The following is a 14,772-nucleotide window of genomic DNA, read 5'->3' as shown; positions in this document are numbered from 1 at the left end:
ACTCACACAACCCCCCCGACCAACTTCAACATCACCAACTGTACACCACACAAATACCAGCACCAGCACCAGCACCAGCAATGGACGTCCTCTTCTCCATACCCATGATATCCTACTTCCTCGGCCCAGCCCTCACCTCCTGGTCCACCTCCCTCAACCTCCTCTTCTTCTACATGACCTGGTCAACCCTGGTCCTCTCCCAACCGCCGCTCGTCGTCCACACAGCCGGCATCCTCGCCATCCGCATCGTCTTCTTCCTCCTCCCCTCCCTCGCCACCCTCCTCTTCGACGTCTCCCTCCCCTCCCTCGCAGAAGGCATCAAGCACGGCGGCCGCAGCGCCCTGCCCCCGCGCGACGCCAAATCCCTCTCCCGCCTCGTCGGCCTCGTCCTCCTCAACATGGCCATCCTCACCGCCGTCGAAGCCGGCATCGACTTCGCCTTCACCCACTTCTTCTTCAAGGAGCCCATCTTCAAAACAGCCACCACGTTGCCTCTGCCGTGGCAAATCTTCAAACACGTCCTCATCCTCCTCTCCGCGCGCGAATCCCTCCTCTACGCCATCCACCGCTTCGTCCTGCACACCAAGTCCTCAAACGCAACCTTGCGCGCCCTCTCCAAACGCCATCAAAAGTACGCCCACGCAAAGGCCGGAGCACCCTTCAGCCTCCGCCTCCTCGCGGACCATCCGCTTCCCTTGCTATGCTACAAGTTCATCCCGCTCTTCCTCCCCGCGGCCCTTCTCCGGCCTCACATCCTCACTTATTTCCTCGTCTTCCTGCTCTGCACCGGCGAGGAAACGCTCGCAATGTCGGGTTACACCATTGTCCCCGGCATCATCATGGGGGGCATCGTGCAGCGCACGGCTATCCACTACGCGGGCAAGGGGACGTCCAACTATGGCTCGTGGGGGATCCTGGACTGGATCAACGGGACGAGTCGCGGTAGGGATGTGCTGGAGGACGTCAAGAAGGAGGCGGATAAGCATCAGCTGCAGGAACGGTCTGCGAAGAAGGTAAACCAGGGGGCTGGGGCCGTCCAGGAGGGTTTTGACAACTTCAGGGAGGGGGTGAGGACAAGGAGAGGGGGGAGGAAGAAGGCTTCGCAGTGATTACGGGGTTGTTTGCCTTTTCTCTCTCTCTCTCTCTCTCTCTCTCTTTTTTCTTTTTTTTGTTCTTATCGTTCCGTTTTTGGTTATGAGCAACCTTGATACCACTATAAGTCTGTTTACTGAAAAGTCACATTGTTACCCGCTGTCATCATTTCGGCTTTGCTAAATCAGCGATCAAGAAGTTGCTGTATGTGCCCTATACGTGAGCTGTGAATATCTGTGAAATCAGCCTCCCAACCATGCCTGGGTTGTCCTCTTTGACGGACACCTCCCTCTAGTAAGTCTATAACACTTACTCCCCCAGCATAAAACGCCGTATGAGCCGTCCGTATGTGTATATGATCAACAATCTAGCAAACACCCCAGATCCAGTTTACCCCATCTAGAAAACCTCTCGCTTATCCAGATAAACCCATTCCAACCTCTTTATCTTTTTGTCCTTTACCAGCCATTCTTCTTTTTGAACCAAGCAAGCGTCTCCAGGCCGCTCGTCGCCCTCAGGCCAATTCTGGCGTCCAAAACGTACGCCTCCCAGACCTTGACCTTGTTGATCTGCTCTTCGCACTCCAGCATCTTCTTCCTCCTGTACTCGAGGATTCCCTCCTGGACGCCCTCGGGGGGGTTGCAGCACTCGGTCCATGAGATGGCGCCCATTTCGTAGATTGCTGCTGGCATGACATAGTCGTCTTTCATCGTGCCTTTGAAGACGGTCCTAGAGCATCGTCAGTATTGTATTATTACACTTTCTCGATACAGGAGAAACAATGACTTACTTGTCATGGGCAAGAATCTTGTCCTGCAAGAGTGCCCTCGCCTCATCCAGCTTACCCGCGCCTCTCAATAGCGAGGCCCTGCCTATAGCCCAAACACCCATCTCGTCCTTTTCCTCCTGGATCTTGGCGACGACTTCTTTACTTGCCGTGCACCGCTCCCAGTTTAGGTAGTCCAGTCCCTTCTCCAACTCTCTGGGGCCCATGCGCTTCTGTCCGTTCCATACGTAGCACATCTCCAACGCCGGACTGGAGCCGATCGCATCCGCCAGGTCAATGCCCAGAGCCTTTGCCCGGTCTTCCCACTTCTGGACCTTGCGCTGTAGGAAAGTCTCCAGGGGCAGCTGGCGTGCCATCAATCGCTTCTTGCCAATGACGGTCGGGGCCTTGCGGTAGAACTCCTCAGTCTTGTTCTTCTGTCGCCTCGCCTCGTCCTTGTCGCCTGCATGGAATGCATTTCGGTATAGCTCCAGGGATGCGCAACCAGCCAGGTAGTAGTACAGTGACGGACTCCAGTCGTTGACCTCGAGGCACTTTAAGAACGAATCGCGCATCAGCTCCCACTCAAACGCAAACATGCCATCCAGAGACAGTTCAAAGTTGTTCAGAGCAGCGACCTGCTTCATCTTGGACTCCTTGCCCGTCTGGAGCAGCTCCAGCGCCTCAGAGAGCTTGCGCTCGTTGGCGAGCATTCTCGACTCCTCCACTCTCCACAGGCGCGAATCCGGATATCGAGATCGCATGTTGGCCAGCAGCCTCTCGCACTTTTCAATCGGCGGTCCCACAGCTTCGGCATCGTCATCGTAGTCTTTCTGGTCGGGGAGGATATCCGCAGCTCCGAGCAGACCGTTGTAAAACACCAGCAGCATCATACCGGCAACAGCACCATTAATGTTGGAGTGCGCGGCAGATTTCCAGAGCATCTTGACGGCCCGTGATCGATCTCCGTGGAAGCCAACAACGGAGAGGATGCGTGAGAAAGCAGGCGGGATAAGGCTGAGGATCAGTAGAAGAACTCCAAAGCACATGTTGGCTCCGGAATGGATGAACTTGTCGACGGGGTTGCCCAGCTCCAAATCTGAGCTCAGATCGGAATCCTTGGACCCCAGGCTCTCCTTGGACGCACCCTCCAGCTTGCCCAGGTTCAGCTTTTCCAGCTGCGAGATGGTCGACGCTGGCAAGGCATCGATCTGGTCACTGGGGGTCTGCTGTCCAGATAGAGTCTCTCTGGCATCGACAAAGGCATCCGCGTCACTACCGTTAACTATTGTCGCACTCGATTCCGACCAGGAGGAATCGCTGGCTGACGAGCTACCCGTCAGAGACGTCCGAGAGGACCCGGGCGTCGTCTTGCCAAAGATCTTGGCCTCAGACGCCACGATGGCGTCGAGCGTCAGAAACGCCTTTCGCAGCTTGTAGAAGCTCCGCATGGCCTCGACCAGGCTCTCGTGCAGCACGCCGACGACGGCGCCCATCAGCTGCGTCTCGGCAATGATGAGTTCGTACTCGGTCCCCGGGGGATACAGCTGGCTGCCGTTGTAGGCGGGCCCGTGCTTCTGCGCGCGCTTGAGGTCTGCCCAGGCCCTGTTCTCGCAGTCGTTGAGCCTCGCCGTGGCCTCGGTCATGACCTGCTTCTCGAAGCCCAGGACGGAGCGCATGAAGAAGGCCACGGCGGAGCCCATCTCGTGAAAGGACGAGTCGCCCAGCTGCAGCTTCTCCCAGGCGCCGTCAATGTCGTCGTTCATGATGAGCTCGACCCATTTCATGGCGTCAACCAGGTTCGCCTTCTCCTTGTTGATGCTGTCCATGGGCGAGGGCGACTCGGCGCCGCTGCCGGGTTTCGCACCGGAGCGGAACCATCCTGCCAGCCGACTCATGGCAAGCAATTGGTCTTGTTTGGTTTCCTTTTCGTTCTTCCTTGCTTCGTTTCCTTTCTTTTCTTTCCCTGGTTCTAGTTCCTGATGATGCTGACGGTGAGGTTGACAATGAGGTCGATGATCAAAGAGGAGGGCGAGCCGTATGAATATGAAGGAGCAACAAACCCCGGCTGACTGATGCAAGATGCTGACTCCCACAAGCAAGGATTCCGTCGCCCAAATCCTTCCTGTCCTGCGTGCTCTACTCGGGGCACCTTTCCAATCGAGGAGGGGGGGCTGTGGCTCAGCTAAATACTCGGTGACGAGGCCCTCGAGGCATGAAGCGAGTGACAGGTGATAGGGCACAGCTGCGTCGACTCAACAAGCCCGCATCGAGAAACACAAATTGAAGAAAAAAACGGCGCCAAAAAAGTTTAGAGACTTCAGAAAAAAACGACGCTTATGCCATGCAAGCACCCCTCCAAGTCACTCGATTTGCTGGCAGATGCTGTGCCATAGAGCGATGCCCAACAGCCGTAAGCGGGATCGACCAATGCCGGAGCAGGTTGGCTACCTTTGCTCGAAGCGAAGATGGACTCCGTTCAATGCCCTCTTCGAGATGTTTACCTGGGAAGAGAAGCCTCGAAGCGAAAGGCGAGCTGGGTAGTTGTAATAGACGAGGTGCAAAAGAGAGAAAAAAGAAGCGAATCGAAGTCCAAGTTTTGCCCGTGGGGTCTCCAAAAAGAGCCATCCATACAGTAACGGCAAGGTCAATAAGTAAGAGGAAAGGTGTAAGGTACATGTACCTGATATGTAGTCTAGGGCCCGCTGCCAGTCTTACAAGCAGCCTTGAAGCCTGTTTATCGCCTCTTTTTATCACTTCGCCTTCGTATCCCGGACCCGTCTCTACCTACCTATATATCCTCTTCCCTAGGGCAAATCAATGCAGCGCTTCCGCTCGGTAATAAAAACGCTCAGGCCGAAATACGCTCGCCGTCATCTTTGTCTGCGGCATTTCGGAGCCGGCGTCCGCTAGTTCACTCAAATCCCAGGAGATGGCTGAGGCGATGCCAGACAAAGACCGTCTAGGTACTGCGAGGCTTACTCGAGATACGGGGTCCGGACTTGGTGAACACACCGTCCACTGACACAATCTCACCTTGCTATCATCTCGTATTGATACAATAGACACGATCCTTTGGGAGCACTTGTAACCACACAAGAGCCATCATCGCTTCACAGACGAGCACAGTACTGTATCAGAGACTCATTCAGAGAAAATAAGATCATTTGCCGCCTCATCCGTCATAACCTGATCAATTGACTCAATGTTAGCACAAAGCCCAAATCGCCACCACTTTCAGTGCAAGGCCCATCTGCCCGCTCAATCAGAACCCCTAGAACCCCTCCACGATGGCGCTCTAAAGTCCGCCAGGCCTCAACTGTGCAGCTTCCCCAAACCGGCAAAACCGGTAAGCGCTCAGGCACCTCCGGCACTAAAGGCCCGAGATTTACAGGGCTGTCTTTACTGCCTTTTGGCCTTCAGATCCAGGCTGTCTGTCTACATACATGTACCTAACCTACTAGACCGTCCAACGCAGCCCGGACCTGCGTTCTTCCGTACCGGTGCTCATTCAAGCTCAGCCGTCCTTCTGCCATTCTTACTGGACGGAGGCCCTCAATTATGGGAGCTGGAGGTGCTTCTCCTTCCAGGAAACAGCAGCTATTCGTCATCCCTCCTCCAACAAATCAGGCCAAAGTTCGAACAACCAACTGCTAGCCGCCGAATCCTTGCAACAACAATCAACACGCCAGACACCGCGACTCGATCCAGCCTCGACAGCCTCTCCCTTCTTCCTCCGAACTGGTCATCCATAAGCATCACCGCCATTGCCATCGACAGCTCCTCGCCATCTCCAATCCCGCGATCCTCCCATCTCAGGCATCAACTCCCTCGAATCCACCACCAGCCTTCATCCCTCCCTCCCGCCCCTTCAAAGCTCGCATCCATCACGAACCATGGCATCAACCACAGAAACCAAGCCAACCGAACCCGAACAGCTCAACGCCAACGAGCAGAAGCCCGAGCAGAAGCACCTGGCCCTCGGCGAAGACGACGAATTCGAAGACTTTCCCATCGACGGTACTTGGCAATCCATCCCTCCTCCTCCTCCTCCTCCTCCTCCTGCTTGATCCCTCCATCTCCTGCTTTCTTCCTCTCTCTCTCTCCCCTCAAGGCACCCATCCCATCTTCTCTCTCCCTCTCACCTTCTCCTCCTTTTCTTGATTCTTGATTCAAATAAACAAAGGGAACAAGTTTTAATGACAAAGCATAATAGACTGGCCCGCCGACCAAACCGAGGCCGCCCAGCGCAACGGCGAGACCAAGCATCTGTGGGAGGAGAGCTGGGACGACGACGACACGAGCGACGACTTTTCGAATCAGCTCAAGTGGGTGGTTGGCTCTCTCCTTGTTTCTACTATTCTCCTCACCGCGCTGTCGCTCGACTTTCGCCCCCGTCGCCGCTTTCGTTGAATCCATACACACACACACTTTCTCCTTTTTACACACCGAATTGCTGTTTCTATCCGCGTTTTGTTACCATGCTTGCTTGCTTTCCTTCCTACATCTATCGCATCTTTTCCTTGGTGTTTATACAGGATTATACTGCCTATTTACTTAATGTCTTATTGGGATGGATCATACCTATACATACATGTCTTTAGAACGCTTGCTTTTTTTTTTTCACATCTGCTTGTTTGTTCATTTGTTTGTTCATTTGCTTTTTCCTGTTTGCTGCTTCTCATTTCATTCCTTAAGAGTACACGATCCTGACGTGTTTTCTTTTACAGGGAAGAGCTGAAAAAGGTAGAGGCGGCCAAGCGGAGGTAATCCGAGGACGGGAGAAAGACGCTACGAGGACATCGGGCGAACCAAATCGCGTCATGGACATATCAGGCATGATGAGCATATAGAGACTTGATGGAGCAATAAAAAAGAATAACCATGTCCATGACATTTTTGAGCCGTGAAAACGCGCTGTTGACAATTTAAGCCATTGACAAACATAAGTATTCACAATTGTTGCTTTCACGCCAAGACGCGGTATACACGATATATAGGTAGGTGGAGATAATTGTGCCATTAACATTGTTCATTTGGTGATAACACTAGGTATTTTGTATGTAGTATGTTTTGTGTCATCATAGACGGGATGATCCGAGCCGACCTTTTCGCCATCTCTCCCGTCATCATTTTTCGCTCTTTCGTGTCGACTGCCCGAGTGTAGATTTACTTACTAGACAGAGCAACAACACCAGGCAGCTCCTTGCCCTCCAGCAGCTCCAAGCTGGCACCACCGCCGGTGGAGACGTGGCTCAGCTTGTCCTCGACGCCGTACTTGGCGGCAACGGTGGCCGTGTCACCACCGCCGATAATGACAATCTTGCCGTTCTTGCAGCCCTCGACGACGGCGTCGAGCGTGGCCTTGGTGCCGTTGGCGAACTTGTCAAACTCAAAGACGCCGGCGGGGCCGTTCCAGAGGATGGTCTTGGCGTCGGCAATGGCCTCCTTGTACAGCTCAATCGACTTCTCGCCGCAGTCGAGGCCCATCCAGCCGTCGGGGATGCCGCTCTCGTCGGTGGCGGTGCCGGTGTTGGCGTCCTTGTCGAACTTGTCGGCGGTGATGTAGTCGACGGGCAGGACCAGCTTGACGTTCTTGGCCTTGGCCTTCTCGACCAGCTGGGGCACCGTCTTGGCGCCGGCCTCGTCGAAGAGGGAGGTGCCGATGGGGATGTTGTTGAGGACCTTCTTGAAGGTGAAGGCCATGCCGCCGCAGACAATGAGGGTGTCGACCTTGTCGAGCAGGTTGTCGATGAGCTGGATCTTGTCAGAGACCTTGGCGCCGCCGAGGATGGCGAGGAAGGGGCGCTGAGGAGACTCGAGGGCCTTGGCGAAGTAGTCGAGCTCCTTCTTCATGAGGAAGCCAGCGGCCTTTTGGGGCAGGTCAACGCCGACCATGGAAGAGTGAGCACGGTGGGCAGTGCCGAAAGCATCGTCTATTTTTCCACACACACGATTAGTCGTCTGCCGAGGAGCCAGATATAGACATGGAAGAGGTGCACTTGTACTTACTGATGTAGATGTCGCCCAGAGCAGTCAGGCCCTTGCGGAACTCCTCAACCTTGGCCTTGTCAGCCTTGGTCTTGTTGCCGTCCTTGTCCTTGGCGCTGCCCTCCTCCTCAATGTGGAAGCGGAGGTTCTCCAGCAGGATGACGGCACCGTTGTCGGCGCCGTTGACAATGGACTCGACCTCGGGGCCGACGCAGTCGGGGGCAAAGGTGACGGGCTTGCCCAGCAGGCGCTCGAGCTCGGGGACGACGGGCTTGAGGGAGTACTTGGGGTTGACGGCGCCGTTGGGGCGGCCGAGGTGGGACATGAGGACGACGGCCTTGGCGCCATTGTCGAGGGCGTGCTTGATGGTCGGGATGGCGCCGACGATGCGCTGGTTGTTTGTGATTTTCTTGTTCTCGTCGAGGGGGACGTTGAAGTCGACCTAAAGAGGCGTGGAACACAGCTGTTAGCGAGCTGTGCATAGTATCAAAGGTGTTGCGCATCTTCTACAGTGCTCCATTCGTCTTCAATGGCCCTCTCCAGCTGAGCTCGAGGCCCGTGCAAGAGCTTCGAAGCTCTGCCATCTCCCCATCATTCTCTCCAATGCTTCTCTTGGAACCCCTCCATGCAGCTGCAACGGCGGGGCAAAGCCGGACTCACCCGAATCAGGACCCTCTTGCCCTTGAGGTCGACATCGGTGATGGACAGCTTGTTAGACAGAGACATTTTGGCAGGAAATCGGCGTGGATAGCGAGAAAAGAGTCGCGCTGTTAGGGAAATCGTGATGAAGAAGTTATATGGAGGAGACGAAAGAGAGAGAGAGAAAATCAAGCCGAGATGCTCTGGGAAAGAAAAAGCACGCACAATCAAGCTGCAACGATAGGCAAGCTTGGAGGGGCGAGGTGGGGTCGTGAGCAATCCGGATAGATTACAGCAATCGATTGCCTTCGTTACAGGGGGGGTTTCAGTCGCTGGCAGCTGTGGTGGGGGATATGGAGCCTCTGTAACAGTTGGAACCCGACCTGAACAGCTCAAGCAGCCGTTGATATGTAACCTTCAAGGTTCATTCCGTCCATCCATCTGTTCCAGCTCGACCACGCCAGAGTGACGTGAGCTTCATTCGACGGTCAAAATCATGCCGAGGGTGTCGCCATCTGTCGCCTTCATACGCAGTTCTGATTGATGTCCTGCAGCCTGCATTGACATCAGGCCATAATATCACTTCATCGAGGTCAATCGATTTACGTAGCAGTTTATGTGCTTGGTTACGTCAGACGCAGAGGGGTTGCGTCTACCATATTCATGTACTTCACGACCAGAACAACGAGGACGTCGGGTTGAAAGACGTAAAGCGTACCTATACATGTATCGTCGCGAATGCCAGGTTGTCTTTGTCTGCTATACACGGTTTGAGCAAATCAACTCCCCAGCCCTTCAGGTCCAACATCGACAGCAACGCGGCAGTGCATAAACGAAAGACTTGGTTGAAACTCCAAACGCCGGTACTTTGAGCGCAGACCCGCGCAGCAAAGATCCCTTCCTAAATACATGTATGACATGCGACCTTGATCTTGAAACCTCTTTTCTCGCCTCTCGCCATATACTAAAGCCAGACCCGCCCTAGGATTCTAGGTGTCGGATTCCGACTCTTTTAATCATCGCGTATATCCTCCATCATCTTGGCATCAACTAGATGCCGCAGAACGCGTGGCGTGTTAGCTCAACCTTTTTTTTTTTTTTTTGTCGTCTCGCTTCAATCGGATGCGTTGGTGAGGGAGAGGTAGGCTGTCCACGCAATACCGACAGTCGAAACGAACGGCTAACATGTCGCATTAGCAGTTGATTCATCAGATGGGTCCAGGCAGGTTACTCACCAGCTGGAATTGCACCGGCATCAAGCGAAAGTTGATGACCTGCACCGCGGGCCATACGACGTAGTTGGCCTTGAGCGTGGGAATGTACATGTCTCGCAGCTTGTGGGCAACCGCACGGCGGCCGCCTCCCTCGGCAATGGTCATGGCCGTGAAGAAGACGCCCACACCAAAGGGCGCAAAGATGAGCTGATCGCAGGCAACCCGCTTCATGGCAGGCACAAACGCGCTCCCTTTGGTGATGGGAAACATCCTCTCGAGAAGCTTGAACCATCGAAACTGCACTGGGGCCATGCAGAAACCGTACGCCATGAACCTCGTGAGTCGCTCAAAGTCGAAGGGCGGGGGCAGGCTCTTGGAGTCGGGAATGAGGTCGCGGTCGAGGAACGGATTCTTTTCGTCAAGTTCGTGGATCTCAATGGCGAAGCTATCGTCCTTGGTGACGCCGCCGGGCTTTCTAACGGCTCGCTCTCGTACGGCGGTGATGGTTTGCGCCACGGTATCAGCGATGCCACCGAGGATGGAGTTTGTGACCATCATGGTCATGACTGTGAAGCGAGAGCTGGTCAGCTGTTGATAAATTCGATTAGGCGGTTATTGAATCGTGGGCACGTACGAGGTCGTTCGTTGTAGTGCGCATTGAACCGCGCCGTCAGCCGGGCAAGGAGCGCCATTTCGATGAGAAGGACGATTGTGTGAAGGAGAGGCTGTTGGAGAGTGGACGAGTCAGTCAAGGATGGAATCACGGGAGAAGTTCAGATGATGGACGAAGAAAAAAAAAAGCAACTGCGAGAGGCGAATCTGGAGAAGTGAATCGAGCGGGTAGCCACAGGAACGAAGGACAGGAGTGGGTAAAGGCATGAGTCGTCGGGGCACGTACCAAACGGCCATAGATGTACTTGCTGTTGACGGCGCGGATGAACCGTCGTCGGTTGAGCTCCCAGGTCATGATGGCAGAAAAAGGAGAGAAGCAAGGAGTATTTGAAAGGCGATCAGGTTTTTGATGAGCAGAGCGTTTATCGTAGCCAGAGCAAGTCTCACTCGCTGCCAAGTGGATCTGGAGTTGACACGATGACGACACCGGCGCGGCCAAGGTCCTGCTTCGCACCAACAGAAATGCTCCGAGCGGTGCTGTGCGCCTGTCAATAGCGGGCTGATACAGGGGGGGGTTTTGCGATTCAGTCAAAGACGGCGCTGTACTCGTAGTAGTATGCAGCTGTCAGGATGGGGGACTGCGATTCCCGGGGGAGAAATGGGCCTCTTGAAGCGACAGTTCAGTGAGTAGTAGGTAGAGTAGGTAGGTAGAGTAAGTAGTAGGAGAGATGGAAAAAGGGAGAATTCAGAGGATGGAGGGCGAGGCAGCCAAAACGGGTGTCTCGTGCCTCTTCCTCTTCCCCACGTCCACGTCCGTCATGGGCTTGCTGTCGTAATCCGTTTTGTTTTTCGACGGGTGCATGTACTCTGTACGAGCCGCAAGCTGCCACGCACCACCTGAACCCTCGTACCAACAACTCGGAACTAGCTCTAACAGACGTCCATCCCCCCTCCTCTGGACAGCCTCATTCCTCCTCCCTTTCTTTTAGAGTAGTGCTAGGCGGGCGGTATCACTTTGCTTGGGGGGCGGTATTCCAGCCGCGCTTAGCCCGCTTAAGAAAGGTTTAGCAGCGCCCAGCCCGCCCCACTAAAATACAGTGTATAGCGCTAGCATTTATAAAATTAGTATATAACATCTCCTACCTTAGCTAACTAAATTTAAAGCTATTATAATAAGGCTATTATAATAAGGCTACTGTAATAAAAAGCGACTTCTCCTATACTGCTAACTTCCTTTAGGATTTAGGCAATAACTTTTCTTAGTTTAAAGGTCCTAGAGATAACTTTTAAAATATTAATAATAACCTTATCTATACTGCAGCCCTTAATATCTAGATTAACGCTTATAATAATAAATTTAGCCTTAGTAATAATAGCAGCTTTAGCCCCTTTAACAGTAATAATAATAATAATCTCTCTCTCCTTAAAGCTTTAAATAACACTGCCAGCCTTAGAAAAGATTGCTAAAACGCTATAAAGATTAAAGATAATGCTGCAGATAGAGATAAAGATAAAAATAAAGATAACACTATAGAGGAAGCTATAAAGGAAGCTATAAAGGAAGTTATAAAGAAAGCTATAAAGGAAGATTCTAGCTAAGAGATCCTGCTGCCGCCGCTATTATAGCTTTTTAACTTATTTAATAAACTCTTTAACTCTTTGCAGATATTCTATTATAATAACAGCACTGCTATTATTAAGAAGTCGCCTAGTAATAAAGCTAATATTAATAGTAAGGTTATTCTTATATACTATATAATTATCTATAATTAAGGAGCTTTACAGCTGCCTTATAGCACTAGGCTTAAGAAGATAGTAACTATAAAGCTTAATTATTAGTTTAAGATTATAGCATTAGCTATAAAGAAGTTAGATTAAAAGTGGACTTATTATATATTTAAGGGCTGCTATAATTATTAGGGAATATAGCATCCCTCTGCCTATAATATCTATTACTGCTAAATAAAGCAGCAGTATAAGATTAAGAATATAATATTACTGCATAAGTCCCTTAGCGCTTAGGAGATAGGCAATATTATAAAAGCGCAGTTAGCAGCTTAAGGTCCTTTATACTTTTACTAGAAAGATATTTATAATAATTAATAATGCATTTAATAGGCTAGACTAGATAGTTTAATACTAACCTAATAATAAATTAAGCTCTTATAAACTAAAGGCCTTTACTACTTTATCTGCTATAATAATTATAATCCCTAGAAGGTTAAGGCAGTCTTCTAAATATACCCTTAGTATAAGGCTATATAAAAACAGTTTCCTAAAGTTATTAGTCTTAATAATATATATAAGACTAACTGCTATAAGATATACCTTTTTTAAGTAACTAGTATATTTAACTAGAAGTCTGTAATAAACTTTACCTTTAGCCTAACTAATATTAAGAAGCAGGAGGGCTATAACTAGCTATATAGCTATTTTAATAACTTCTAGCAGTAACTTAGAATTCTAGCGCCTTAAGTTATAATCACTAATAAAGAGAAGGCATTAAAAAACGCGCTAAAGTATATTTTCCTAATTATATAGCAGCAGCTATACCTCTTTTATATTAATACTAATATCTATACTAAAATTAACTTATAATAAAAAGATAATAATAATAATAAGGCCCTAGCTAGTAAGGCCCTAGCTAGCAAGGCCTAGCAACTGTTTAAATATAGTAAGGAAGGCGTTAAAATAGCTTAAAGCTAAGTTATATTTATAAAGGAAGAGCATAACTTTAAGAAAGCCTAAAAGGCATTAGTTAATATTTTTAATAAGCAGCAGGGCGTAATTATTAACTATCTTATTAATAAATATCTCCCTTATACTAATTAATTCCTTTATTACTGCATTAAATAATATTAAAATTATAGGTAGAGGATAAATAGTCTTATAAAGACTGCCTATAAGGATTTAAAGTTATTCTTTTTAACTAGGACTAGTAACTGTTTTTATCTTTATAAAGCTATTTTATAAATAATAAAAAAGAAGGAGTGTAATTATATTTAGACTGCTATAAAGTAAGAGATAAAGCTGCAGAATAGCTTTATTAGCTAGGCATAGCTTAGTAGGCTGCCTATAGAAATTAAATATGCTATAATTAATCTCTTATACTATTAGTAATATATAGCTGCTGCTATAGCTAAAGAAGAAAGAGCCCTTCTACCTTATATGCCTAAAAGTTACACTTTTATACAGCAGTATGCCCTCCCTTATATTTATAAGATTTTATGCTAGCTAAATAAAGGCATGCCTTTAATAAAGGAGTTAATCTATCCTTAATAGTAGCTAGATAAACCCTTAGTACATTTCCTTATTAACTTTTATATAATCTCTACTAACCAGGAGTCTTAGTGCTAGGATTTAAATAAGCCGCTTTTATAAATTTATAATCTTAATATTATTATAAATTTATAAAGAAGGCTATAGCTTCCTTAAAACAGCTAGGCACCTGTTAATTGCAATTTATAACCTATATTAGGACCTAGTTTTATAGTGCAGCTAAGCACTGCAGTGCTATTAATACAGCCGCAGTTAACTCTATTAAGCTTAATCTAGCCTAGCGGCTGGTAACTGACTGCAAGTATAAAGTATACGCTTTCTGCAGCTAAGATTAAATTATTACAGGCCTTAAGCTTAAGGGCGTTATCCTAGCCGTTTATAAAAAGATTATAAATAGCAGCTAATTTAACGCCTAGAGGATCTTAAAGAGGATGTAAAAGAGGAAGAGGATAAGGATAAGGCAGCAGCCACAGCTGCAGCTAGAGCTAAGGCAGCAGGGCTTAAGAAAGCAGCGCTATTATTAATAAGGATATAGAAGAGGTTATTCTAGCTATATAGTTAGGCTTATAGGCAGCTTTATAATAGCTTTATTATATATTTTTTTATAATTATTATAATATAGATATCTTATTATAATATATCTTTTTATATACTGTTTTAGCTGCTATAACTATATACTGTATTTTAGTGTGGCCTGCTAGCATGCATAAACTACTGCTTAATTTAGCCTAGTCAGGCTGGAATACTGCCCCCTAAGTAAAGTGATACCGCCTGCCTAGCACTACTCTTCTTTTACCGCCTTAGAGTCTAAACATATTTCCAGCTTTAGTAGTCCGTCCGCGTTCAGCGATTGAGCATCTGCATCCATGCATAGGCTCCCTCAATCACTGCCAATGCCCCCTTCACCGCATTGATTGTCTGAAACCATGAAAATGGCCGCGCGCCTGCGACGCTGATCTGCAGATCGACACGCTGACAATACGAGCCATTGAGTACTTGTTACTCCTCCATAGACGTCTGAAATATCATGGATATATATACATTGAGAACACTTGCGATGAGTCTCAGCAGGTGAAGTCCAGACAAGTATGCTCAAAATCCATATGAGGACCACATGGTTTTATTCTTGCATTAGGTGAGGTGGCCATGGTGTTGAACATGGGAAACACCTTGAGCCGG

The 14,772-nt window shown here is 49.4% G+C and overlaps 5 protein-coding genes across 5 annotated transcripts; 2 read left to right on the top strand and 3 right to left on the bottom strand.

The window, feature by feature from the left end:
• Positions 1 to 80: 80 nt before the first annotated feature.
• On the top strand, positions 81 to 1,109 carry TRIREDRAFT_53859 (uncharacterized protein; the record flags this gene model as incomplete). Its single annotated transcript, XM_006961872.1, has 1 exon — positions 81 to 1,109. The coding sequence occupies one exon, from the start codon at positions 81 to 83 to the stop codon at positions 1,107 to 1,109; it is 1,029 nt and encodes a 342-aa protein (XP_006961934.1).
• A 370-nt stretch (positions 1,110 to 1,479) lies between these two features.
• Positions 1,480 to 3,756, bottom strand: TRIREDRAFT_21407 (uncharacterized protein; the record flags this gene model as incomplete). The annotated part of the gene is made up of 3 exons (XM_006960948.1): positions 1,480 to 1,821; positions 1,883 to 3,053; positions 3,195 to 3,756. 3 exons carry the CDS (start codon positions 3,754 to 3,756, stop codon positions 1,551 to 1,553), a joined length of 2,004 nt encoding a protein of 667 aa, XP_006961010.1. The 3' UTR covers positions 1,480 to 1,550.
• A 1,998-nt stretch (positions 3,757 to 5,754) lies between these two features.
• TRIREDRAFT_119983 (uncharacterized protein) lies at positions 5,755 to 6,271 on the top strand (the record flags this gene model as incomplete). Its single annotated transcript, XM_006961871.1, has 2 exons — positions 5,755 to 5,878; positions 6,075 to 6,271. The coding sequence occupies 2 exons, from the start codon at positions 5,755 to 5,757 to the stop codon at positions 6,269 to 6,271; spliced, it is 321 nt and encodes a 106-aa protein (XP_006961933.1).
• A 625-nt stretch (positions 6,272 to 6,896) lies between these two features.
• On the bottom strand, positions 6,897 to 8,627 carry pgk1 (phosphoglycerate kinase). The gene is made up of 3 exons (XM_006960947.1): positions 8,510 to 8,627; positions 7,871 to 8,291; positions 6,897 to 7,794 (listed from the first exon to the last, which is right to left on the bottom strand). The coding sequence occupies exons 1-3, from the start codon at positions 8,573 to 8,575 to the stop codon at positions 7,028 to 7,030; spliced, it is 1,254 nt and encodes a 417-aa protein (XP_006961009.1). The 5' UTR covers positions 8,576 to 8,627; the 3' UTR covers positions 6,897 to 7,027.
• Positions 8,628 to 9,602: 975 nt separating this feature from the next.
• TRIREDRAFT_119981 (uncharacterized protein) lies at positions 9,603 to 10,953 on the bottom strand (the record flags this gene model as incomplete). Its single annotated transcript, XM_006961437.1, has 4 exons — positions 10,601 to 10,953; positions 10,337 to 10,427; positions 9,724 to 10,268; positions 9,603 to 9,668 (listed from the first exon to the last, which is right to left on the bottom strand). Exons 1-4 carry the CDS (start codon positions 10,667 to 10,669, stop codon positions 9,603 to 9,605), a joined length of 771 nt encoding a protein of 256 aa, XP_006961499.1. The 5' UTR covers positions 10,670 to 10,953.
• Positions 10,954 to 14,772: the final 3,819 nt, after the last annotated feature.

Source organism: Trichoderma reesei (assembly GCF_000167675.1).
Source record: "Trichoderma reesei QM6a unplaced genomic scaffold TRIREscaffold_1, whole genome shotgun sequence".
Classification (NCBI taxonomy): Eukaryota; Fungi; Ascomycota; class Sordariomycetes; order Hypocreales; family Hypocreaceae; genus Trichoderma; species Trichoderma reesei.
This window is presented reverse-complemented; position numbering and strand designations above follow the sequence as displayed.